This window comes from Felis catus, chromosome D2 (assembly GCF_018350175.1).
Source record: "Felis catus isolate Fca126 chromosome D2, F.catus_Fca126_mat1.0, whole genome shotgun sequence".
NCBI classification, from domain to species: Eukaryota; Metazoa; Chordata; class Mammalia; order Carnivora; family Felidae; genus Felis; species Felis catus.
In genome coordinates, this window is record NC_058378.1 from 52,825,478 (window position 1) to 52,851,968 (window position 26,491).

Consider the following 26,491-nt stretch of genomic DNA (forward strand, 5'->3'; position numbering starts at 1 on the left):
TCTCTGTCTCAAAAATAAATAAACGTTAAAAAAAATATATATATATATATATATATAAGGCCAATGAATGCCCTGCTGCTACCTGGGGCAAAAAATGACAGCTGAGGTAAATAAAAGAGCGTAAAGCCTGAGAGGGAAAAAAAGGAGAGTTTCTTAGGGAAATTAGGCCTTCAAAGCTACGTATACTGGGGAGTTGAGAAAGCCACTCATGTCCAGGCCAACTTACATGCTTAGAGAAGACCCTAAGCTTTCACTGCTGGCTGATCTCCAGGCTCAGCACAAGCAGATAGTGAAAACTAAGGCAGATTTTAAATGGCCTAGCTAAGCACTGAAGGTGTGTTCCAACACAGTCAATCTGTAAAGACTCGAAGGATTTTTTTTCTTTTCCTTAATTTTTTTTTTTACTTCTTGTTTTATTTATTTCTTGGTTACTGGTATTCAAGGAAATCTGTCAGCTTACTATGCAAGCAAAAAGAGACCTCGGAGACTACAGAAGTCAAAGAATCGATACTCGAAAATAGTTTAGGTAAGTAACAAACGGTTACAGCCACGGCAGGCAACAAACAAAAACCCTGAGGCAAGAAGAATCCCATTTCCAGAGAACCACATTATAATACCAAAAAATTTTTAACAGAAAGCTAAGAAGTATGCAAAGAAACAAAGTATGGCCCATTTACAGAAGAAAGGAATACAGACCATCCCTTATGAAACACAAACATTGGACTTTAAATGAACTGTCTCAAATACACTCATAGAGTTAAAGGAATTCAGGAGGACAATGTCTCAACAAGTGGAGAATATTAGTAAAGAAACTAAAAAAAAGAGCCACACAAATTTTTAGCAGAAAAGTACTAAAACTGGAATGAAAATACACATACACAAAACACTGGAGGATTCCAATAGCAGATGTGAGGAGGCAGTAGGATGAACCAGTGAACTCGAACCCAGGTTAATTGAAATTTGTCTAATCCAAAATGCAGAAAGAAAAAAGAATGAAGGAAAAACTAAATAAAGCTTAAAAGACCTGTGGAGTGCAATGAATCATACCAACATTTGCAAAAAGGGAGTACCAGAAGGAGAGGAGGGGAATGGGCAGAAATACTTGAAATAATGGCTGAAAACTTCCCAAATTCGTTGCAACACTTGAATCTGTACATCCAGGAAGCTTAACAAATTCAAACAGGAGAAACTCAAAGAGATTCACAACGAGAGACATTATATATTCAAACTATCTAAAGCTGAATACAGAATCTTGAAAGTATCAAAGTGTATGTCATCTTCAAGGAAATGCAAATCAAAACCACAGAGAGATATCACTTTACATCCAAAAGGATAGCTATAGTAAAAACAAAAAAAACAAGTATTGGCGAAGATGTTCAACGGGAACCTTCATATATTGCTTGTGAGAATGTAAAATGGTTCAGTCATTGTAGAAAAATAATTTGATGGTATCTAAAAAAGTTAAACATAAAATTACTGTATGACCCATAATTCCCTTTCTAGGTACCTATCCAAGAGAAAATCAAAAAATCATCCACTTAAAATACTTGTACATATATGTTCATATCACCACTATCACAATAGTCAAATGTTATAAACAACCTATGTGTCCATCAACATATGAATGGATAAACACAATGTGGTATATACATACAATGGATTACTACTTGGCCATAGAAATGAATGAAATACTGGTACATGATACTGTGTGAATAAACCTTGAAAATAGAGTGAAAGAAGTCAGATGCAGAAGTTCATATATTGTGTGATTATGATTCCTTTTCTACAAAATATCCAGAACAGGTAAGTTCATGGAAACATACTGGTGATTGCCAAGGCTGATTGAGAGGGGAAATGGGAGTGACTAATAAGTATGTAGATTTCTTTTGGGATATTGGAAATATACTGGAACTAGATAGATGTGATGGTTGTGTAATATTGTGAACATATTAAATGCTACTGAGTTATGTACTTTATTTAAAATTTTTTATTTTTTAATGAGACATAATTGGCATATAATAGTTCAATATAATTATTCAATATTTGTATATGTTGAGAAATGATAACAGTAAGTCTTAAAATGATTCATTGTATATGATTTTGGCCTAAAAATCCATTCAAAATAGAAAAGGTAATTGAATCATAGTGGCATTAATATTGTAGGTAGAATTAATTAGCAGATGGGAAAAAAATTCTTAAATGTTACAATCTATTTTAATTTTGTTTTAATTTTTTTGTTATACAATACGTACTTTTTTAAAGTAATTTTATTTATTGTTTTTAAAAAAATTTTTTTTAATTTATTATTTTTTTTTAATGTTATCATTTATTTTTGAGAGAGAGAGCATGAGCAGGGGAGGGGCAGAGAGAGAGGGAGACACAGAATCTGAAGCAGGCTCCAGGCTCCCAGCTGTCAGCACACAGCCCGACGGGGTCTCGAACTCACAGACTGAGATCATGACCTGAGCTGAAGTCAGATGCTCAACCGACTAAGCCACCAAGGTGCCCCTTATTGTTTAATTTACATACAAGTTAGTTAGCATATGGTGCAACAATGATTTCAGGAGTAGATTCCTTAATGCCCCTTACTCATTTAGACTATCCCTCCTCCCACAAGCCCTCCTGTTCTCTATATTTAAGAGAACTCTCTGTTCTCTATATTTAAGAGTCTTTTATGTTTTGTCCCCCTCCCTGTTTTTATATTATTTTTGCTTCCCTTCCCTTACGCTCATCTGTTTTGTATCTTAAAAGCCCTCATGTGAGTGAAGTCATATATTTGTCTTTTGCTGACTAATTTCGCTTAACATAATACCCTCCAGTTCCATCCACATAGTTGCAAATGACAAGATTTCATTCTTTTTGATTGCCGAGTTTGTTTTAATTTTTTTAATGTTTATTTTTGAGGGAGAAACAGAACATGAGTGGGGGAGGGGCAGAGACAGAGGAAGACACAGAACCTGAAGCAGGTTCCAGGCTCAGCTGTCAGCACAGAGCCCAATGCAGGGCTTGAACTTGTGAACCACAAAATCATGACCTGAGCCAAAGTCGGAAGCTTAACTGAATAAGCCACCCAGGTGCCTCTGTTTGTGATTTTTTTTAAGTTTATTTTGAGAGAGAGAGAGAGAGAGAGAGAGAGAGAGAGAAAGTGAGAGCGCATGTGCACGAGTGAGGAAGGGAGGGGCAGAGAGAGGAGAGAGAGAAAGAATCCCAAGCAGGCTCTGCATTGCCAGTGAGAAGCCCAGTGCGGGGCTTGAACTCATGAACCGTGACATCATGACCTGAGCTGAAACCAAGAGTCAGATGCTTAACCAACTGAGCCACACAGGTGCCCCTAAAGGGGGTTTTTAAAAGTGGATGATGGGTTAGAAGAAAATAGCTACACTAGACATAACAAGACAAAAACACAGAAACAAAAGAAACAGTATGGTGAAAAGATCTAACATACATGTAATTAGAGCCTCCAAAGGAAGAAGAGAGAATGACTCAGGCTCTGTAAATCTCAAGCAGGGTGAATATAAAGTCACACCTAGGTACACCATAGTCAAACAGCTAAAAGCCAACAATAAAGAAAAAGTCTTATACGTAACTAGAAAAAAAAAAGACATTACTAGGAAAAACAATTAGGCTGACAGCTGACTTTGCAGTAGAAAGAAAGGAAGCAGACAATGGAATGATAGCTTCAAAGTAATGAATAAGGTAAAGTCAGTGGGAATGGGAGAGTAAGGTCCTCTGAAAACAGTCCTCCATAAAAGCAAGGAGACAGAAAATCTGTCAAGAGAAAAATTTTTTAGAATTCTTGTAATAAACCAAAGGCTTGGAATAATCCAAGGAGCATTTATTTTTTATTTTTTTAAAGGCTATATTTTGGTTAGAATGATGAGCTTTGTGGGATTTTAACTTGACCTATTCTCATCACTCTCCCCAGCTTCTTACTAGCCTTGAAAACCCACGATCATAGTGAAAACCAGTAGCCTAGCAGCCACTGGCTGGCGTAGAATAGGTTTGGAGCTTCCTGAAAACACCATTCTCAAATAACTGTCATTATTTGACCTATCTGGCAATTCTCTGGAGACCCCCACTATTCACAGGACTTGTCTTTATTTGACCTGACTCTGACCTTGCTCAGTGAATATAGCCTTCTTCCTGGGGGCATTTGTTGAAAATAAGCAGCAACCATAGTTAACATTGCACCTGTCTGAGTTAGTGATCTTCCACCTTAAGAAAGTGGGGAGCCTGATGTGGGGCTCACATCCATTACCCTGGGATCATGACCTGAACCTAAATCAAGAGTCGGATACTCCACCAACTGAGCCATGCAGATGCCCTTGACAATCTGTCTTTTAATTAGCTTATTTAGAACGCTTACATTTAATTATTGGTCTTAAATATATAATCTTGCTGGTTGTTTTGTTTCCTCTGTTCTTTGTTCCTTTTTCCTCGTTTAGAATTAATTAAATGTTGTTATGAATCTATTTTATTGCCATTAAACTTCTGTTTAGTTGTTGTCCAAAGGTTTGCAATATACATCTTGAATTAATCAGTTTACTTTCAAAAACATTATGCTGATGCAAGTATAGTTTAAGAACCAAACAACAGCATACTTTTAATTATTTCTCATCTTTTCTGGTTGTTTCCATTTTATTTTTATATTTGCAATAGAACTACAACGCATTACTACTATATTTTTTTAAATGAGTGTCATTTATCTTTTAGATAAAAAATAAGAGAAAGAATGTCTTCCTATTTATTTTCATTTTAGCCATTTCCAGAGATCACTTGTTTTTGTAAATCCATTTATTTGTTTACAATGCCATATATATTTCTCTTGCTTAAAGAAATTCCTCGAACATTTCTTATAGTACAGGACTGCTGGTGATGAATTCTGTCAGTTTTTGGTTTCTAAATAATTCTCTGTTTTGTCATTTTTGAAAGATATTTCATTGGGTCTAGATTTCTGGGTTGATAGTTATTTTCTTTCAGCGCTTTAAAGATGCCACTCTTATCTTCTGGTTGCAGTTTCTAACAAGAGGGCTGGTAGGTAATTCCTATCTTTGCTTTTCTGCATTTAATGTCTTCTTTCTCTGGATGCCTTCAAAATTTTCTCTAGAATTTTGGCTTTCAGTACTTGTAATGGGGGGAGGGCAGGGAGCTAAGTTGCTGGAGGGCTTTTCTCAATATTTCTGCTCTATTCTCCACTTTCAGCCTTCCCTGTGTGCCTGAGCCATGGAAGAGTCTCTAAGCATATTTTTGCCCTTCTGCCTTGGGAAGGATGCTATGCCCTGATTCCTGGGGTTTGTTGGCTGGGGTGGAGGTTGAGGAGGGTTTTCTGTCGGGCAGGTCCAGCCTTACTTCTAAGCAGGCCCTGTGTCCCATGTCTTAGGGGAGTTGGGCTTTCTCAGTGATCCCGTCCCTCTCTGAGGTCGCCAAACTCTGACCATATCTTTGGCCCTTTCTTTGCAGGGAAGAGTGTCGTGCCCCACCGCTAGGAGTGGAGGTTTTCTGTTTGTGTGTTTGTTTTCACCTTTATCTCAATCACAGTGGTCTTTACCTGTTCCCCAGGAGCCAGGATGGTGCTGCCCTTCTCCCTGTGGCTTTTGTCTATAAGGAAGAAGGGTCTGGGCTCCATGCCTCTCATGTAGTGAAGGCTCCTCCCTTCCCAGGCCTGCATCATGGATATAGGCTGTCTCTGGTCTTCTGCCCAGCCTCCAGACTCTCTTGAGCACCTGGTAAAGTCTGTGAAGAGCCTGCTAGTGGGTGCAAATTCCCACTGTGTCTGCACTTCCTAGAGATTCTATACTTTCTTGTTGGCTCATATTAAGCCTTTGGCAATTTGTTTAAAATTTTAGCTGACTTCTTACATGTTTCCATGGTACCTGGTGTCTCCTCCTCACAGGCTCTACCACAGGTCAGCTACTGCTCATCCTTGTCTCTCCTTAGGAAGTCCTGTCTTTCCTGACAGAACTCAGCTGCCCTGAGACCTTAGCTCTCTGATATGCTCAAGAAAAGTTGTGTAGTTTATCTCATTTTTTCTTTGACAGATTTCTATGTCTTAGGTGGGAGCAGAATCTGTGTAATCTCGCATTAACATTGTCCAACGTGTCAGACAAATAGTGGACTGAGTTCAAGAGAGATTTCCTTTTCAAAAAAAATTTTTTTTAACGTTTATTTGTTTTTGAGACAGAGAGAGACAGAGCACGAATGGGGGAGGGTCAGAGAGAGGGAGACACAGAATCCGAAACAGGCTCCAGGCTCTGAGCTGTCAGCACAGCTGGACGCGGGGCTCGAACTTGCAGACTGCAAAATCATGACCCGAGCTGAAGTCGGCCGCTTAACCGACTGAGCCACTTAGGCGCCCCGAGATTTCCTTTTCAAATGTGTGCCTATTTGGTTCCTATTCTATTCTTATTAAAATTGTTGTATGTTGACTTACCATTTCTTTTTGCCCCTTGGCAGCCAAAAGTCTTTTCTAGTCTTTCTGGTCACCTTCTATGTCTTCAAAATACTTCCCCAATGTGAACCTGAAGAGACCGAGGAAAATAAGAATTTAATCTGATATCTCCTTAGGTTTAATCTGACCTCCTTATTCAAAAGCTTTTTTTTTTTTTTTTTTAATGTTTATTTTATTTTTGAGACAGAGACAAAGCATGAACGGGGGAGGGTCAGAGAGAGGGAGACACAGAATCTGAAACAGGCTCCAGGCTCTGAGCTGTCAGCACAGAGCCCGACGCGGGGCTCGAACTCACGGACCGCGAGATCATGACCTGGGCCGAAGTCGGCCGCTTAACCGACTGAGCCACCCAGGCGCCCCAAAAAGCTTTCGTTTTGAAGGAAATTTAAAACCTTGTTGCCATACCTAGGCTTGGCATATTGTCTGATGAAATAAGTGACTTTTGGTCAGCAGGAGTATCAGTAGCAGATGTCCCTTGGGACATTTTCTCCCAAAGAGGAAGAGAAAGAAGAGAAAAACATGAAAATACTTCATAGACATTCTATTAAAAATATTATTTTAAATGTCTTTTGTTGGGGGGCGCCTGGGTGGCGCAGTCGGTTAAGCGTCCGACTTCAGCCAGGTCACGATCTCGCGGTCCGTGAGTTCGAGCCCCGCGTCAGGCTCTGGGCTGATGGCTCAGAGCCTGGAGCCTGTTTCTGATTCTGTGTCTCCCTCTCTCTCTGCCCCTCCCCCGTTCATGCTCTGTCTCTCTCTGTCCCAAAAATAAATAAACGTTGAAAAAAAAATTAAAAAAAAAAATGTCTTTTGTTGGGGCGCGTGGGTGGCTCAGTCGGTTAAGCATCCGACTTCAGCTCAGGTCACGATCTCACAGTTCATGGGTTCGAGCCCCACGTCGGGCTCTGTGCTGACAGCTCAGAGGCTGGAACCTACTTCAGATTTTGTCTCCCTCTCTCTCTGCCCCTCCCCTGTTCACACTCTGTCTCTTCTCAAGAATAAACATTAAAGAAAATTTTTAAATGTCTTTTGTTATTTTCTCACTGAATTATATATCACTTGGTTGGATAACTCAAAACTAGGATAGTGAAAACAAAATCAAGCTACCCTTTTAGAATCACTCTGATTTTTCTTTTTATCAATGGGAATAGAATCGATAAGCCTAATAATCTTTTCCTGAATTTTTGGTAACGACAAATAATAAGCCTATTTCTTATCCTTTATGTAAGAAGTGCCTATGACTTATTTTAAAATAAAACACTGGGGGGCACCTGGGTGGCTCAGTCGGTTGAGCGTCCGACTTCGGCTCAGGTCACGATCTCGCGGTCCGTGAGTTCGAGCCCTGCGTCGGGCTCTGGGCTGATGGCTCAGAGCCTGGAGCCTGCTTCCGATTCTGTGTCTCCCTCTCTCTCTGACCCTCCCCTGTTCATGCTCTGTCTCTCTCTGTCTCAAAAATAAATAAACTTAAAAAAAAATTAAAAAAAAATAAAATAAAACATTGGATAATTAAACTATAATTGAAATATTTGAAATATATGGAGCTTGAAATAACAGTGCAATTATTGGGGCGCCTGGGTGGTTCAGCTGGTTAAGCATCTGATTCTTGATTTTGGCTCAGGTCATGATCTCAGAGTTCGTGAGATTGAGCTCCACATGAGACTCAGTGCTGACAGCCCAGAGCCTGCTTGGGACTCTCTCTCCTGTCTCTTTGTCCCCCACTCAAATAAATAAATTAAAAAAAAAAAATAGTACTCGTATACATTACCATTGCTTATCACAGAAAATTCTTGTTTAAGAATCATATCTGAGGGGGGCACCTGGGTGGCTCAGTCAGTTAAGTGTCTGAATTCAGCTCAGATCATGATCTCATGGTTCATCAGTTTGAGCCCCACATTGGGCTCTGAACTGATGGTGCAGAGCCTGCTTAGGATTCTCTCTCCCTCTCTCTCTGCCTCTTCAGCACTTGCTCTGTCTGTCTCTCTTTCTCAAAATAAGTAAATCAACTTAAAAAAAAAAGAAGAAAGAATCGTATCTGAGGGGTGCCTAGGTGGCTCAGTTCGTTAAGCCTCCAACTCTTGACTTCACCTCAGGTCATGATCTCATGTGAGATGGAGCTCCATGTCGGGCTCTGTGCTGACAGGGCAGAGCCTGCTTGGAGTTCTCTTTCCCTCCCTCTCTGCCCCTCCCCTGCTTGTTCTCTCTCTCTAACAAAATAAATAATCATTAAAAAAAAATCATATCTGAGATTAAATCCTTGCTTCGTTTATTAGCTCTGTGCCTTTGTACAAATTGTTTACCTTCTCTAAGCCTACTTCTCATCTATAAAATGGAGCTATTATCTATCTGCTGGACTATCAAAATGCAGCAAAAGCGTTCTAGACTTTCAGCCTTGGAGGTATAATAAGGTAGAAAACAATGAGAGGATACTCATTTTGTGGCTGGCCTTCTATCACCTCCACGTGTGACACTCTTCTGCTTCTTTTCCACAATCATTGCTCCCAAGACCATGAAAGAGAAGGGTGCCAAACTATGGCTCGGTGCCACGAGCCACCGCGCATAGAAGATGCTGCTTTTCATTCTGACTCCTGTCATTTCACAGCTACTGCCACCACAGAAACTCCATAGCAATTGCTATGATTCCTGCTCTTATCCTCATTCCCTCTGAAAGTTCTTTTTCCTTGTTTTCTATTTTTTTAATTTTTTAAAGTTTTTAATTTTAATTCCAGTATAGTTAACATACAGTGCTATATTTGTTTCAGGTGTACAATAAAGTGATTCAACAATTCTATTCATTACTCTGTGCTCATCATAAGTGTACTCTTTAATCCTCATCACCCCACCCCACCCCACCCCCACCCCCACCTACCCTCTGGTAACCATCAGTTTGTTCTCTATAATTAAAAGTCTGTTTCTTGGGGCACTTTGGGTGGCTCAATCGGTTGAGCCTCTGACTCACGATTTCTGCTTAGGTCATGATCTCATGGTCATGGGATAGAGCCCCACATCGGGCTTGGCCCTGGATGTGGAGCCTGCTTAGGATTCTCTCTCTTCCTTTCCCTCTGCCCCTCCCCAGTTCATGCTTTCTCTCTCTCTTTTCAAAAAGTCTATTTCTTGGTTTATCTCTCTCTTTTTATTCCCCTTTGCTCATTTGTTTGGTTTCTTTTTTTTAATTAAAATTTTTAAAAAAATGTTTTATTTGTTTTTGAGATACAGCTTGAGCAGGGGAGGGGCAGGGAGAGGGGAACAGAGAATCCAAAGCAGGCTCTGTGCTGACAGCAGAGAGCCCAATGTGGGGCTCAAACTCATAAACCATGAGATCATGACCTAAGCCAGAGTCAGATGCCCAACCAACTGAGCCACTCAGATGCCCCAACTTCTGCCCATTTTTAAATTGGATTACTTAGTTTTTGGGTGTTGAGTTTTATAAGTTCTTTATATATTTTGGATACTAAATCTTTACCGGATACATCATTTTACAAATATCTTCGCTCAGGGGCACCTGGGTGGCTCAGTTGGTTACGCACCTGACTCTTGGTTTTGGCTCAGGTCATGATCTTATGGTTTGTGACATCAAGCTCCATGTTGGGCTCTGTACTGGCAGCATGGAGCTTGCTTGTGATGCTCTCTCTCCTTTTCTCTCCTCCTCCCCCTGCTCTCACACACCTGTGTGCACTCTCAAAATAAATAAATAAACATTTAAAAAACATATCTTCAGCCATTCCATAAGTTGCTTTTTAGTTTTGTTATTTCCTTTGCTGTGCAGAAGCTTTTGTAGTCCCAAAAGTTTATTTTTGCTTTTGTCTGATTGCTGTGGCTAGGACTTCCATTACTACATTGGATAAAAGTGGTAAGAGTGAACATCTTTGTCTTGTTCCTAATCTTAGGGGAAATGCTCTCAGTTTTTCCCCATTGAGGATGATGTTAGCTGTGGGTTTTTCATATAAGGCTTTTATTATGTTGAGGTATGTTTCCTCTAAGTGTACTTTGTTGAGAATTTTTGTCATGAATGGATGTTGTTCTTTGTCAAATGCTTTTTCTACAGCTATTGAAATGATCATATGATTCTTACCCTTTTTCTTTCTGAAGTGATGTATCCTGTTGATATGCGAATATTGAACCATGTTTGCAATATATTACAATAAATTGTACTTGATCATGGTGAATGATATTTTAAATGTATTATTGAATTTGGTTTGTTGGTATTTTGTTGAGGACTTTTGCATCTATGTTCATCAGGGATGTTTGTGTTTGGCTTCTTTCACATAGCAAAGTGTTTGCAAAGAAACAAAATAAAAAATAAACAAGTGGGACTACATCAAACTAAAAAGCAAAATAAATTATTAACAAAGTGAAAGCACACTTTGTGGAATGGGCAAAGTATGTTTGCAAATCATATATCTGATTAGGGTTAATATCAAAAACATAGAAAGAATTCATACAATTCAATAACAAAACAAATAACCCACTTTAAAAATGAGCAGAGATCCTGAAAAGACATTTCTACAAAGAAGATACATGAAAGGATAACAGTGCATGAGGGGTGCCTGGGTGGCTTAGTTGGTTAAGTGTTTGACTTTTTTTTTTTAATGTTTTTTTTTTATTTTTGAGAGATAGAGAGACAGAGCATGAGCAGGGGAGGGGCAGAGAGAGAGGAGACAGAGTCCAAATCAGGCTCCAGGCTCTGAACTTTCAGCACAGACCCCCAACGTGGGGCTCGGGCCCATGAACCATGAGATCATCACCTGAGCTGAAGTCAGATGCTTAACCAACTGAGCCCCCAGACACCCCAGTAAGTGTCTGACTCTTGATTTCAGCTCAGGTCATGATCTTGCAGATCATTAGTTCAAGCCCTGAGTCCAGCTCTGCTGTGACAGCCTGTAACCTGTTTGAGATTCTCTCCCTCTCTCTACCCCTCTTCCACACACTCTCTCTCTCAAAATAAATAAATAAACTTAAAAAAAACCCTCAAAAACCAGTACATGAGAAGGTGCTCAACATCATTAGTCATTAGGAGAATGCAAATTAAAACCACAGTGGGATTATCACCTCATGCCTGTTAGAATGACCATCATAAAAAAGAGAAGAGACAACAAATGTTGGCATAAATATGGAGAAAAGGGAACCCTTATACACTGTTGGTGGGAATGCAGATTGGTGCAGCTACTATGGAAAACAGTATGAAGGATCCTTAAAAAATTTAAAATAGAACTACCATATGATCCAGCAATTCCACTTCTGGGATATATCCAAAGATAACAAAAACCCTAACTGAAAAAGATGTCTGCACATGCTCATGATGCTCATGATGTTCCCAGCAGCATTATTTACAATAGCCAAGACATGGAAACAACTTAAGTGTCCATAAATGGATGAATATATAAATATATGGAATATTATGCAGCTACCAAAAAAATAAGGAAATCGAGAGGCGCCTGAGTGGCTCAGTCGATTAAGCCTCCAACTTTGGCTCAGGTCATGATCTCGCAGTTCATGGGTTCGAGCCCTGCATCAGGCTCTGTGCTGACAGTTCAGAGCCTGGAGCCTGCTTCAGATTCTGTGTCTCCCTCTCTCTCTGCCCCTCCCCTGCTTGTGCTCTCTCTCTGTCTCTCAAAAATAAACAAATGTTAAAAAAAAAAAAAAAAAGGAAATCGTAGTTCTGTGACAAGATGAGTGGACCTTGGAGGCATTATGCTAAGTGAAATAAGTCTGACAAGGAAAGAGAAATATTGCATGATCCCACTTACATGTTGAATCTAAACCAAAAAACCCCAAAAACAACTCTAAGAGAAAGATCAGACTTGTGTCTATCAGACGTAGGGGGTGGGGGGAGAGGGAATTGGAGGAAGATGTTTAAAAGGTACAAAATCCTAGTTATAAGATAAATAAGTACTCGCTGGAAATAGAGTGTATAATGCTAAGAGAAATCAGTCAGAGAAAGACAAATATCATATGGCTTCCCTCATATGAGGAATTTAAGATACAAAACAGATGAACATAAGGGAAGGGAAGCAAAAATAATATAAAACAAGGGAGGGGGACAAAACATAAGAGACTCTTAAATACAGAGAACAAACGGAGGATTGCTGGAGGGGTTTTCGGTGGGGGGATTAGCTCAGTGGGCGAGGGGCATTAAGGGGGGCACTTGTTGCGATGAGCACTGGGTATTATATGTAGGGGATGAATCACTGGATTCTACTTCTGAAATCATTACTGCACTATATGCTAACCAACTTGGATGTAAATTAAAAAATAAAATAAATAGGTGCTAGGAATGCAATGTACATCATGATGACTATAGCTAACAATACTGTATGATATAGCAAGTCGTTAAGGGGGTAAATCTTAAGAGTTTTCATCACAAGGGGAATATTTTCTTCTTTTCTTTTTATTGTACCTATATGAGAAGATTGCTGTTCCCTGAACCTATTGTGGTAACCATTTCACAATATATGTTTATCAAATCATCATGCTGTATGTCTTAAACTTATACAATCGATGTATGTCAACCATTTCTCAATAACACTGGTAAAAATATCAGTTAATAAAGGCGCGTGACAGGGAAAATGTTTACAAAGGTCATCCGTGTTGCAGCATGTATCACTAGTACTTCATTCATTTTTATTGCCAAATATTATTCCATTGCTAGGATGCACCATGTTTTATTTACCCATTTGTAGGTTGATGGACATTTGGGTTGTTTCCACTTTTTGGGTTTTATAATCCCGCTATGAACATTTGTGTACAAGTTTTTGTGCAGACATATATTTTCATTTCTTGGGTATGTGTCTAGGAGTGGAATCACTGGATCATATGGTAACTTTATTTTTAAACTTTTTTTGGGGGTGGCTCTTGGTTTCAGCTCAGGTTGTGATACCAGGGTCCTGGGATTGAGCATTACATGGAGCTCTGCACTGAGCATGAAGCCTGCTCAGGATTCTCCCTCTCTCTCTCTCTCTCTCACAAAAGAAGAAATAATAAAAGATTTATAAACTTTTCAGACACTGTCAGATTGTTTTCCAAAGCAGCTGCTTCATTTTACATTGCCACTAGCAATGTCTGAGGATTCTGCATCTCCACAACCTTGCCAACATTTGCTATTTTTTGATTAAAAAAAATTATTATAGCTACCCTGGTGGGTATGAAGTAGCACCTTATTGTGGTTTTGATTTGTATATCCCTGATAAGTAGTGACATAGAATAGTTTTTCATGTGCTTATTGGCTATTTGTATATCTTCTTTGGAGAAATGTCTAATCAGATCTTTTGCATTTAAAAAAACGGGGTTATCTTTTTATTATTTTATTATTGAGTGCTTCATCACTTTTTTAACTGAGCAAATAAACAGCATAAGCTTCATCAAACCGTTCTTGATCAGTACATCCACATTACAGTGCTAAGTACGGTATAATATGTGAAATATAGACATCACTGGGTCGGTATCATGGTGATTACTGCCTATGTGTTCCAGAGCTCTGATCCCATCCATGATGCAGATGAGACATTTGTATCTAGTAACATTAGTATTCTGCAAGTTACTAAAGCCTTAAAACACTAAGTAATTAGATTTTGTCAAGTTTTAATTAAATGTAATAATACAATGATTTGATATGTGATTTAATAAATGATTTAGTCATCCCAGCACTTGAAGGTAATAAAACTTTCAGTGTAAGTAAAAATAGAACCAAATTGTGGCTCAGCCAGTTATGCATCTGACTCTTGATTTCGGCTCAGGTCATAATCTCACAGTTTATGGGATCAAGCCCCATGGTTGGGTTCCATGCTGATAGCAGGGAATCTGCTCGAGATCCTCTCACTCCCTCTCTCTCAGTTCTTCCCCCCCACCCCCAAATAAATAAACAAACTTAAAAAGGGGACCAAACTGCTATCATAAAATCCATAGATGCTTTCAAGCTGTAGCTAATTTGAAGTTTGACCTCTATGTGTAATTATTGAAAATAAGTTGCACTTGCTTATTTGTAAAGTTTATTTCTCTTAATTCACTTACTAAATATCTGTTAAAAACAAAAGAAGTTGGAAAAAAGAATTACCTAAGTTTTTACTAGATAAATTAGAGGTGAGACCCACCTTCCCTTCCTACAAAGTTTGGTCTCTTTTATAATAGCAGTGACTAAAATAAATGGTGCCAAATTTTTGGAGAGGGTCTTGTTTAATTCAGAATATAATTAAAATCTCATGTAGCTTTATTGGTTTTAGTATCCAGCAGAGAAAAAATATTGAAACTCCAAGAGATTTTGAATTAAATAGCTATAACAGTTTTGTTTTATTAGTTCTGACTGTGTGAAAAAAAAATTATAAGGACAACTTCGGAAAAATCTAGTTCTTTTAGAGCCCCAAATGACTTTTAAAACAATAAAACAAACTATAAAACCTACACAAGTGATATTAAAAATTATGTAGTTCAATAAATGTGACATTCACAAATGTGGTTGTAATTTTTTTTTTTTTAACCATAGCAAAATGAACATGGATCTGACGACTGGATTTAGAAGAGGTAGTGTTATATAGCTTAACAGAATTAAGTACTTCAATTTGCTGGTGAGCATTATGTAGTGGAGTTGGAATGTTATATCAATGCCTTTTAAGATCTCCATCTACCTCACAGGGTCTGTGGCTAAATCAAAGAAAGGGATGATGCTTCCTCTTCCTATAGCAGTGATTATTTTCCTAGCATGTTAGTATTTATTTTTGGAAGGTTTGTAGATTTACATCATTTTGGCTGGCTGCTAAGTCACGCACAGAATAAACTATAAACTCATACAATTTTTGAAGATGGAGAATGACGGCTGGCTAGTGATTTACTGTAAAGGCATTGCATAAATTAGATTAATCATCTCAATTGCTTGCTGGGTGGAAGGGGCAGGAAAAGAAAAAGACAAGGGAGAAATATGTTGTGAGTAGACAATAATCAGTTACCTGGTTAGTTCTTTCGGGTCCCAATCTTTGAAGACCCAAACATAACTTTTGAAGGCACCCTTGAGCTTCAGCTAATAATTGTCCTTTCTTTGTCCCCAAATCCTGTCTCTGTCCTTGGTACACAGAAGAGCACACTTGCCTGAATTCTCCATCAAGCCATGCGGTGAGAATAATAACTGGGGGAATGGGCACAACATCCTAGCGGACCACAGAGGGACCAATGATTCTCAAACAGCCCTCCATGGATAGTTTCCAGGGGCAACTTGTATGCAGACTTAACAAACAATTTAAATAATTTTTACCTTCAAAAAATGAGACTGCTTTCATTTTTAACATCTGAAATCATACTTTAAAAAGTTTTATATTGGAAACTTTCAAATCTACAGAGAAGCTGAAACTAGTTCAATGGACATTAGTATAAGCTTCAACTAAACTCACCAATGAAGAACTTTCTACTTTGCTTTATCACCCTGTTTATCTATACGTGTGTGTATATGCATGTATGTTTTGGGTGTATTGAACTACTTGAAAGTTGCAGATGTCATGACCCTTCACACCTAAATACTTTAGCCTGCCCCTCCCAAGAATAAGGATATTTTACCCACAATACCAATATCACACATAACACAATAAACATTAATTTACTAATGTCATCTAGTGTACAATTCATTTTCGCTTTTTCCCTATTGCTCCCAAAATGTCTTTTATAGCCTTTTTCCCCCTTTAATCTAGAATCCAATCAATTGGTGTGATACCCTGAGATGTAAAAATCCTCATTCTCCATGATGTTTCACTCCATGGCTCTGGTCCAAAGATGATATTTCTTTCTTTTAGTTTTATTTATTTACTTTGAGAGATGATACTTTTTTTTTTTTTTAAGTTTTGTTTATTTGAGAGAGAGCAAGCATGCCCATGAGTGGAGGAGAGACAGAGAGGGAGAGAGAGAGTCCCAAGCAGGCGCCACACTGTCAGCACCAAGCTTAGAGCTCAAGGTGGGCTTGATCCCCAGCAACTGTGAGGTTGTGACCTGAGCTGAAATCCACAGTGGATCTAACCCACTGGGCCACCCAGGCAGCCCTAAAGATGATTCTTTCTTGAATGAATGATTACATGTTTGAATTTATCAAGCTTTTTGTTTTACATTTGTTAGCTGGCATCCTTTCAGCTTTACCATTCACCATCCCTCTCTCTCTGAGAATCACTACAGAGAGTGATACTTTGAACTGTTATATTCAATGTGTTATAATCCAAAATGTGTTTTTGATGCTTAAACCACCTCAAATTTGGCCAATGGGAGACTCATCAAGGCGGTCTGTCTCCTTTCTGTGGTTTCTAGCACAAGGTGCCTTGGGCTTACCTTGTACTTTTCCTGCCCCAGACCTAGAATCAGCCATTTCTTCAAGGATCTACTTATTCTGTGAATAGGTCACACATCCACATGGTTCAGTTCTCCCAATATTCCAAGTATATAGCATGTTCTTCCTTCAAATCCACCTCTCTCTTCCTAGACAGCTGATGTTACTAGTTTTTTGTGTATTCTCCCAGAGATAGTTCACATACTAGAGCAAAGGCACAGATAAATATCCTTGCCCTCTCCTAATGTTTTAGCTCAAATGATAGCATGTTACGCTCACTGGGTCTGTCTGTGCTTGTAGCTTTTGCCTGTCATCAGATTCTCAAAGTTGCCTATGACTCCACCCCCAAAAGATTAGGAGCCTTTAGGCTAAGTTCCAAATGTTTCAGAAAAGCTCAGGGAAAATGACTTGACCAAAGTTTCATTGACCACACTCACATGCTACTCCTTCAACTTGGAATATTCGTCCCTCCCTAGGTTCTTTGACAACTACTCACTTTGCAAACATCACTTCCTTGGAGAACACTCTCCTTCCCTTAACAACCCCCCTCCCCCAACTAGGTGATGTCCCTCGGTTGTAAAGTTTCAGATCACTATGTACTTCTCCTTCCTAGCACACACATAAGCCATTGCATTAAAGTTTGTTTCTCGCCTCCGTCAGACAGGCAAAACTACAGGACAGAAACTACATCTGTCTTGTTCACTGCTGACACACACTAATTGCTCAACAGAAATGTGCGCAGTGAAACTCGAACTCGGCTCAACCAGACGCCAATCCACTCTTCCTTCGTCTGCCACCCCGCTGTAGTCGGAAAATAGTTCCAAGATGTAAATAAAAAATCTCAACAGAAAAAGCTGGGCAATCTGCATCTCCACGATTAACGGAGGACCTTAGCAGAAACTGCTCACCGCGAGGTGTGACGACCGCAGGAGGGCGTCAATCAAGAAAATGCCCCCTTGCCCCGCAGGCGAGTGGAGCTGCACAGAGCCGAGGCCACAAGGGGTAGAGCCACGGATTCAATAGAAAACACGTGCAAAACTGGAAAGCAGTGCTGCGCGCAGCTGCGACCCCAGGACCCGGGGATAGGGGACACAGAGCAACCCCACTGGATCGGAGAAGACTGCACAAATTCTACCTGGCGCCGTAAGACCCAGGCCTTCCCTTGATTCCTCCCCGAAGCGGCTTCTGCGAGCGTCCTCACGGAAGTGGCTGAGTGCGGGGGCCCACAAATGAAAGGGGCTGGAGCCGCCACGAGCCCGGAGACCCTGAAGTCTAGTCGTCCTTACCCCAAGTAGGACGCAGCTAAGGGCTGGATTTCTGTCCTTGGGGCTGCCCCAGGAATTCAGGGCACTCTCCCAATACGTGCTCCGGAGACGCCCCGGGCAACAGCCAGTGCCACCGTTACTCCAGCGAGCGCGCCGACGGGGACAGTACTCTCAGGCCTGCGAAGGCGCGGCTCTGCCAGCAGCCTCTACGCCTGCCAGGCTCGAGTCCAGCTGCTCCGTGCCTGGGACAGGCCCCTGTCACCCTGGGCCCGGTCCTGGGCCAGTGCCCCCCGAGTTTCGGCAGAATTGCCTCCCGACAGGGGCTGGGACCACTTGGGTCCGTGTGTTCCAGGCGCTATTTTCCTCGTGTCTTCCCACGACGGACATGGCCCTGGGCTTCCTTCGAGGGCTTCCCGGACCAGGGTGCCTGGAACCCCGAGCGACAGCGGCGGCCAGCGGGGCACCGGGGCGCAGGGTCCTAAAAGGCTGCAAGCGAGCGCGTCCCGGGGGGCGGGGAGCTCGGCCGGCGGGGGCGGGCCAAGGGTGGGGGCGGGAGGCGGCTCCCGGGGCTCCGCGCCATTGGCCGCAGGGCCGTGCGGCAGGAAGGGGCCAGAGAGCGCGGCCCCACCCCGTGGGCGGCAGAGCCTATCGCCGGGAGCGCGGAGCGCGGATAAATGTAGCGCCGCGGCGCGGGCCGCCAGCTCTCCGAGGGGCCGGAGCGCAGCGGAGCCATGCAGTACCCACACCCCGGGCCGGCGGCGGCGGGTGCCGTGGGGGTGCCGCTGTACGCGCCCACGCCGCTGTTGCAGCCGGCGCACCCGACGCCGTTCTACATCGAGGACATCCTGGGCCGCGGGCCCGCCGCGCCCACCCCCGCCCCCACGCTGCCGTCCCCCAACTCCTCCTTCACCAGCCTCGTGTCCTCCTACCGGACCCCGGTGTACGAGCCCACGCCGATCCACCCCGCCTTCTCGCACCACTCCGCTGCCGCGCTGGCCGCCGCCTATGGATCCAGCGGCTTCGGGGGCCCTCTGTACCCCTTCCCGCGGACGGTGAACGACTACACGCACGCCCTGTTCCGCCACGACCCCCTGGGTAAGGCGGCCCGGGTCATGGCGGGGCCGAGCCGCGGCGGCGGCGAGGAAGGCGCCACCCGGCAGGTGGCAGCGTCCAGGAGGCGGCGGGGGCGGAGTGGGAGGCAATAGAAAGTTGTGGCAAAAGCGATCGAAAAGCGGCTCTCGGGCGCGCGCGGGGACAGGAGGCGCGGGCCCCAGTGGCGCGCGGCCGGGCTGACCGCACCATGACTCAGATTGGTTTTCCTGCACCTTGCAGGCGTCGGGGCGCGCGGGCCCGGGCGAGACCTCTGGCGCTGCCACGGGGGCTTGTGGCCGAAGGCAGTCTTGGGGCGCGTGTGTCGCTCGGGGTGGGGTCCCCTTAGCTGGAGGGACCGGGAAGGGAGTGCCAAGGCGCCCCGGGCGGGCTCTATGGGGCAGGGATAGCTGCCGGGCCCGGGTGGTTACGAGGCTGGACCTGGTTCAACAAGCTTGTGCAGTGAAAGAGCCTGACCCTTTCCGTTCATACAGGAAATCTTGAGTTCTCGATAGGAGTAAATCTGGTTTCAGAAGCTGTTAAGTGTTTTCCTGGCTGCATGAAGCAGACCCTTCCCCCGGAGTAGTGCACGCTGCTGATTATTTTATCGACATCCTCAATACAGACAAATTCAGGAAACACTCGACTTCTGATAGCCGGGATCCGTTTTTCTGATATTGTTCATTTCCTCTGTGTGGGATGTGACTTTATGGCAGCTAAAATAACCAGTTGCTTCCTTTTTTTTTCCCCGAGGCTGTTTTGCACTAGTCTGAAGCCTGACGTAAGCAAAATCTGGAAAAAAAAAAAAAAAAAAACCAAACCAACAATGCCAGCTTTCAGTGTTTGGGGGCAGGCCTGCAGACCCACGGACGGACGGACGGACGGACGGACTGACTGACAGGTCTTTGGAATAGGAAAGGCAGTGAGGACACCTAGGGCATATGGTATTTTCGGGGCTTGTCCCCCTCAGGGCGCGGCCTAAGAAATAAGCCAACGGTGAGCCGCACTCCGGGTGGCCTTTGGCGTCTTTGGCATCTGAAGCCCAGGGGGAAATAAAGAAAGGGGGGGGGGTCCTTGCCTTGGGCCACCAGGGTTTTAAATTTTCTCTCAGCTATTGGCAGCTTCTGTAGGGACCCTAGAGACAGACTAGCATTTTCGTTAATTAACATTTTAATGACCTCATGTTTATGAAGCGGCATCTAGCACAGCTCTCCACCCCCCTTTCTCATCGTTAGACAGATTTGGAGGGGATTATATTTTAGTTCTTTATTTAAAAAAATATTTTACTGTATTTTTGATTCCAGCCTCGAGGGTTTGGTGCGGGCGGTGACCCCCGGCGTGACTGTCTTCGCCTGCTGGGGCCAGAGCGGGACCCTCAGCCGGGCACGGCCTGGGGTGAACGTTTTCACAGAGCGCGCCCTGGGTTTCCTTGGGTTACTGCTGGGACCGCGCAGGAGGAAGCAAAGGGTTTTTCGAGATAGACCAACAGGAAACACATTGACGGAAATGTTGCCATAGCCCACGGGGTAGCTTTAACTGGCCGCCCCCGCCGCCGGGTGTGAAATCAGAGGAGGCCGCTGCTCCCTGGAGCTAGGATTGGAAGCTCCAGGAACGGCCTAGAGTCGGCGCCTGGCCCGAGGGCTTCCCAAGCAGGCTCCTGCCCGCGGCCGGAACGCCTTGGGTAGTGTAACAGCCCGGTTCCTTCCCAACACAGACAGACTCTGGGTATTTGGAAAGTGCGGCTCACCAAGTGAGAGGGCCTAGAAGTGAGAAGAGTTGTGTATAAATTCGAGAGCGACTCGTTCAAGAGGGTTTATTTTTAAGCTCAATTTATAGTGGGTGTTCTTTTGGGGGTCAAAAGATTTGCGCTTGAATCCAGCTATGGGTGTGATGGCCGTTTGTGTCTGTGAGTGTACAAGCGTCATCTGCATGCATATGCAGCGTATGTGTGTGTGACTTTGCGTGTTTCTGTCTCTGGGTATGTATGTGTCTTGGTGGGCACGTATTGGGTCCTTGGGTGGGTGGGCATATGTGAACATGTCTGGTTGAGTGTCCTCCTGCGTCCCCTACTCCCCTTTGTCACTCCCAGGGCCTGGCCGGTCCAGGGCTGTCACCCACTAACCCTAGGCTCTCTTGCTCTCTCGCTTCCCCTAGGCAAACCTCTGCTCTGGAGCCCTTTCTTGCAGAGGCCTCTGCATAAAAGGAAAGGTGGCCAGGTGAGGTTCTCCAACGACCAGACCATCGAGTTGGAGAAGAAGTTTGAGACCCAGAAATACCTCTCTCCGCCGGAGAGGAAGCGTCTGGCCAAGATGCTGCAGCTCAGCGAGAGACAGGTGAGCGCGCCTGTGGGCTCTGGGCCGATTCCTGGGCCGGGGGTCGCGGGCGGAAGACAGACTTGGAGCCACCTTGCGCTGTGGCGGGTCTCATCGCTCTATCTAACGCCAGGAGCGCTGACAGCCGCGGATCAGCTTCTCCATTACCCCCCCAGGCGCCTTGGGTTCGTGGCAAGTTTTCTTTCTGTCTTTCCTGTAGGTCAAAACCTGGTTCCAGAATCGTCGCGCTAAATGGAGAAGACTAAAACAGGTATCGACATGGTTGTGTTTCTATGGAAATAAATATTTTTATCATGTTATCTCAATGCGAAGCCTGTTATGGGTTGTATGCAAAAGTCATTTGAGAGACTATTTAACCTCTTCACCTTGATTAAAAAGGCAAATAGTCTTGCTGAAATTCAGGATGAGTTGCTCAGGTGGCAGTAATGCTAAAAGCACCTAATGCAGTTCCTATATCAATTATGCTTGGGTTTTCACACACTGGCTAGTAAAACTCCGGGCTAATTGTTTTATAAACCCCATATGTTGTTTATCTAATTAACGCAGGAAAGATAAAGTAATTGACAGTAAATGACTTAAGCAGTTATCTTTGGGAGAAAATTGTTTCTTTTATTTACACAGCCATAATAAAACCAGGCAGAGCTCAAGGGTAAATATAAGGAAATAAACACCTTTCAGTCTTGTTTGCACTGTTTTTAGAAGAATTAAATATCAAAGAGTTTAAAATTATTTCCCACCTAATGCCAGCTCTTAAAATGAATATAAGACATGTAAGAGAATATACAAGCTGAAACTTACTAACAGTCTTTTTTTTCCAATGACCTTGTTACGCAATATGCGATAAAAAGTAAAGGCTAATTCAGTTCTTGAAAAACCTCTATTGACTTAAAGCTAAAGATTTGTTTTTGATGTTCTAATCTGCAGGTCTTCTCCATAGTTATCTGACAATTGCTGTATTGTTCATTTGTCAGTGTATGTACAGTTTAGAATAAATAAAATATTTTTGAAACAGTAATACGAGTGGGGAAATTGAAAGCAGTGTGCATTTTTAAATTTAGCAATCATAACTTTTTCATTAAAAATCAGATGGTGTCACAACACTTTGAAACAGAAAATATCCCATAATTTCATTATTCTAACATGATTTAAAAATTTGCAGATTCCTTCTCAATCTCTGACCCTGTGCATCTATTTGTTACTTAGTTGCAAGCCTGGTGAATATATTATTCTATAGTCTTGCTTAAAAAAAACCATAGCAATATATCATAATATTTCTTGGTAGTGTTTATGTCTATTTTAGACAAACAGGATTAAGAATTCACTCACTTATTTGGTTCTTGGTCAAAGATTTGACTGCAGTTTACCAGGAATTTTTAAAATAGCGGTTCCTATGTAATGTGTGGGAATATATATTCCAGAAATTTTCTCCAGGTTTTAAGTAAATTGCAGTGAATTGTCTCCCTTTGCAGTTGGCAACATTCTTTCAGTTTTGCATTTTTACCTTTGCCATGCTTTTTTAAGTTGCTCCGTATCATTTATAAGTTTGTAAATTTAGTCCAGAAAATGGAGGAAAAAGGATTCAATCTAATGATTTTGAAACTTTCTCCTGAATTCACTACATAGCATTCATAGTTTTTAAATGGCTGGGAGACCCTGTTAATTGGCAAGGCTTAAAAATACTTGAAGAATGAAGATAGTGTGTATCTGTAGTAATCTGATTTCCCTTCTCCCTTAAACTCTTAGAACCTTGAGACCATGAGTCTGGGCTGGAGCTAAGTGTTCATTTGACACAACCCATTTAGTTATATTTGTGACTGCTTGTTCTTTTCTCACAAGAGCATGATCTTTCTCTGATGTGACAGGCACTTTTATTCTAAAGTGAGACAGAAGCACAAATATGTGTTTTCTGAATAAAAAGATTATAGCTGAAAGCAATAGATAAAGTAAACATTTTAAAGACGATAAAGAATGAAAACACATTCTGATCTACGTCTCTTATGCCTCCATATTTCACGAGCCTACCAATTTCACTTTCATTCCTTTCATCCAGGAAAACCCTCAAAGCAATAAAAAAGAAGAACTGGAAAGTTTGGACAATCCTTGTGACCAAAGGCAAGACTTGACCAGTGAGCAGAATAAAGGTGTTCTAGATAGCTCTCAGTGTTCGCCCTCCCCTGCCTCCCAGGAAGACCTTGAGTCAGAGATTTCAGAGGATTCTGATCAGGAAGTGGACATTGAGGGCGATAAAGGCTATTTTAATGCTGGATGATGACCGTAGACATTGGCATGTTCGGAAAACTGGATTTGGGAATAACATTTGCTACAGAGAATCTCCATAGGCGATACTGGAAAACTCTGAGAAAGGGAATCAATTTTCTGGTATTCTGGAAACCCAAAATATTTGGTGCACTGGCTAAACAGCAAACTTACACTGAAATCTTAATTTTGACTTAAATGGTTTATGTACTGATTTTAGGTTGAATGATGAAGGGACTCTTCACTGCTTAGATTCACCCCCTTTTTAAAAAGGAAATTGTTTTTTCTATTTATAAAAAGTACTTTTTGAATTTTTTGTTAAATTTTTAAGTTATAACTTTAAAGATTTTAATAAGATCTTCTTGAATGACGTTTCTACAATCTGTATCTACATCCTACTTAATGGAAAAGCAGAAGGGCATCCCAGATCCAGAGGTATGCCTTGGAAAAGGGGCCCACATTTCAGGCAGCCTTGGATATTTTTAAAGGAAATGTTCTTTACTTTTATATTACATTCTTATACTGCTGCCTTAAATCCAAAGTGATCTCAGAGCTTCTGTCTCGGGGATGTGTGTGTTCTTTCTGTCAAAGAGAAATAGTTGATAAGAATCTTAAATGCTTGTTTTGCACTGTCACTAAGTACCTATATGACCAAGGTGTTAAAGGAATAGTACAGTACAAATCAAGCAGACAAACTGACTCGTCGGTGACTAAAATTAATCACAGACGAACTAGAAGTAGCAAGTTGATTAACTGTAAGTAGACTGTAGATACTGTGTTTTATATCAAACAGTGTTTATAATGTGTGTATATATAATTTTTTTCGCTGTAAAAAAAAAAAGGCCAAAACGGTGGTGGTGGTGGTGTTGTTGGTGTTTTTTTTTAATGAGTAACTTGTGTATAAAATAAACCCATCGGTGGGACGACTGATCTAGTCGGACCTCTCTTACTTCCAGGGAAACAAACGCAAGCGCCTCGCGGGGCTGGGCGCGGGGCTGCGCGAGGCAGCGGGTGGGTGGGCTCCTGGAAACAGATTTGGGCCTTTCCCCAAGGAAGGGGGAGCGCGGGGGGAGGGGCTCGGTGTGCGTGCGTCGCCGCAGGGGGAGGCTCCCGCCCGCGGATCCCCGAGCGCTGCAGGTGGGAAACCCCGGCGTGCCGGGTGGCGGGAAGAGCGAGGGCCGAGGTCGGCCGCGCGGCTGAGCGCGGGGCCGCCGAACCCCATTGATTCGCCTCGGCTCCCAGCCTGGCCCGGGCCACCGTCCTTGACCCGCGTGAGTCAACACTGCGTCATCCCGAGGCGGCCGAGCCAGGGTAAGGGGGGTCCGCGGAGGGGGAGGGAGGGCCTGGCGGGCGAGAGCAGGGAGGTAGTTTGCGCCGAGGCTTCGGGTCTCTAGCTTCAGCGAGCTTCAGAAGCACCTGCAGACTTCTTGATACTCATTGCTGGCCCGTCGACAGAGTTTATAATTTGGCAGGTCTGGGTGGGAGCGGGATTTGCTCTTCAACAAGGGCTCAGGTGGTGTCAAAGCTGTTGGTCGGAGTGCCTGAGTTTTGAGAACCACTGTTCCAAGGTGTAGAAGCAGGTGGGGCCCTAATACCTATACCCCCTCACTCCTTTCTCACTTGCTTCCCTTCCAGTAACTTCTGTCGGTGTGAGAGCAGGAGGTGGGATGGCTGAGAGGGAGGAAGGAGAAAGAAGGGCCTTGTCTAGGCCGGTGGGAGCAAGAGTCTAATGGCTGAGGGGAGGCCAAAGGGCCGAGGAATGGGTATTGTGAGATGGGGGAATGGGAGCGCCCAGGTAAGGGTGGGTGTGGGGCTGAGAGGAAGGGTGGCCTGAGGTTTCTGACTAGCCCGGGGATTGCATACAGTTGCTTGCCTACCTGAGCCATCAGGTCTCTGACATTCCAGGAAAATGATGAGAGGCCTGTTGGGGGAGAGGCCCAGAAACCTCTTCCTTCTAGCCTGGGCCTTCGTGGAGGCCTCTAGTTGTTTGTGGAGTTGGGTGCCTCCTGAGGGCTCCTGAAGGAATGACTCCACCCCTGGCATGGCTGACCAGGGCTCTGGTTCCCTAGACATGAGCACTCAGGTGAAGACTTTTAGCGAGTTGTCACATTCTCCCTCCTTAGATTTCAGGAAGGCTCCTGGAATTGCCTGTGAATTTACAGTTCTGAGAAAATTAGTACCAGTTCCTTAGGCAGAGAGGTGTGAATTGGCCTGGAAATTTAATAATTTGGGTTGGAATTTTAGTTCTCGGCCTCAGTTCTCTCATCTGTGGAATGAAGATGGTCTAATTGATCCACGTGATCCTTTCCAACCCCCCAGTTACCAACTCACTTCAAGCTCTTTATTGTTCCCCCTGTTCTCTGTGTCTTCTCAATGTTGGGGCCCCAAGTTGACCTCCAATTGGAGGGTCTTCCTTCCCATCAGCTGCAGGCTCCCAACTCCCAGACCCTGCCTGACAGGTTACATGTCAGGTTCAAGGATCATAATCAGTCTCATTTGAAAAAGGGACTGTCAGTATCAGAGTTTTGGAAAATGGGAGGCTTGTGGGCCTAATATGGTATTAAAGCAATCCTGAAATCAGTTGGTGTGTGTTTCACTCCCGGAGATAACCTCTGGTTAATGTTTATTTTTGGGAATAACTGTATCATGATGATCAAGCAGAGAAATACAGGCTTATGTATTGATTGGCACTAGAAAAGTTGAAGGGTGAAATCTTGTTTTAAAGTAGACAGTTCTTGAAACCAGGGTGTTTTCCAGTTTAAAGCTATTCCCAACCCTCATCAAGTTACTCGTGTTCTGAATCTAAACATATTCT

General features: G+C 43.0%; 1 protein-coding gene and 1 long non-coding RNA gene across 2 annotated transcripts in view; one reads left to right on the forward strand and one right to left on the reverse strand.

The window, feature by feature from the left end:
* LOC123380851 overlaps window positions 1–18,499 on the reverse strand; it is a 40,658-nt gene extending 22,159 nt beyond the window's left edge. The window contains exons 1-2 of the long non-coding RNA XR_006587171.1: window positions 17,869–18,499; window positions 6,431–6,518 (exon numbers count right to left, since the gene is read on the reverse strand). This is a non-coding gene — a long non-coding RNA (uncharacterized LOC123380851). The remainder of the gene's footprint in view (window positions 1–6,430; window positions 6,519–17,868) is intronic.
* Window positions 18,500–18,633: 134 nt separating this feature from the next.
* Window positions 18,634–24,603, forward strand: HHEX (hematopoietically expressed homeobox). Its single transcript, XM_003994214.6, has 4 exons — window positions 18,634–19,093; window positions 21,242–21,420; window positions 21,620–21,670; window positions 23,471–24,603. Exons 1-4 carry the CDS (start codon window positions 18,730–18,732, stop codon window positions 23,687–23,689), a joined length of 813 nt encoding a protein of 270 aa, XP_003994263.1. The 5' UTR covers window positions 18,634–18,729; the 3' UTR covers window positions 23,690–24,603.
* Window positions 24,604–26,491: the final 1,888 nt, after the last annotated feature.

Bases quoted from the DNA above. Each gene is read 5' to 3' on its own strand.
- HHEX (XM_003994214.6), top strand. From the start codon at position 18,730: ATGCAGTACCCACACCCCGGGCCGGCGGCGGCGGGTGCCGTGGGGGTG. The intron at 19,094-21,241 runs GTAAGGCGGCCC...CGCTTCCCCTAG, and splicing joins GTTCCGCCACGACCCCCTGG to GCAAACCTCTGCTCTGGAGC. The intron at 21,421-21,619 runs GTGAGCGCGCCT...TCTTTCCTGTAG, and splicing joins TGCAGCTCAGCGAGAGACAG to GTCAAAACCTGGTTCCAGAA.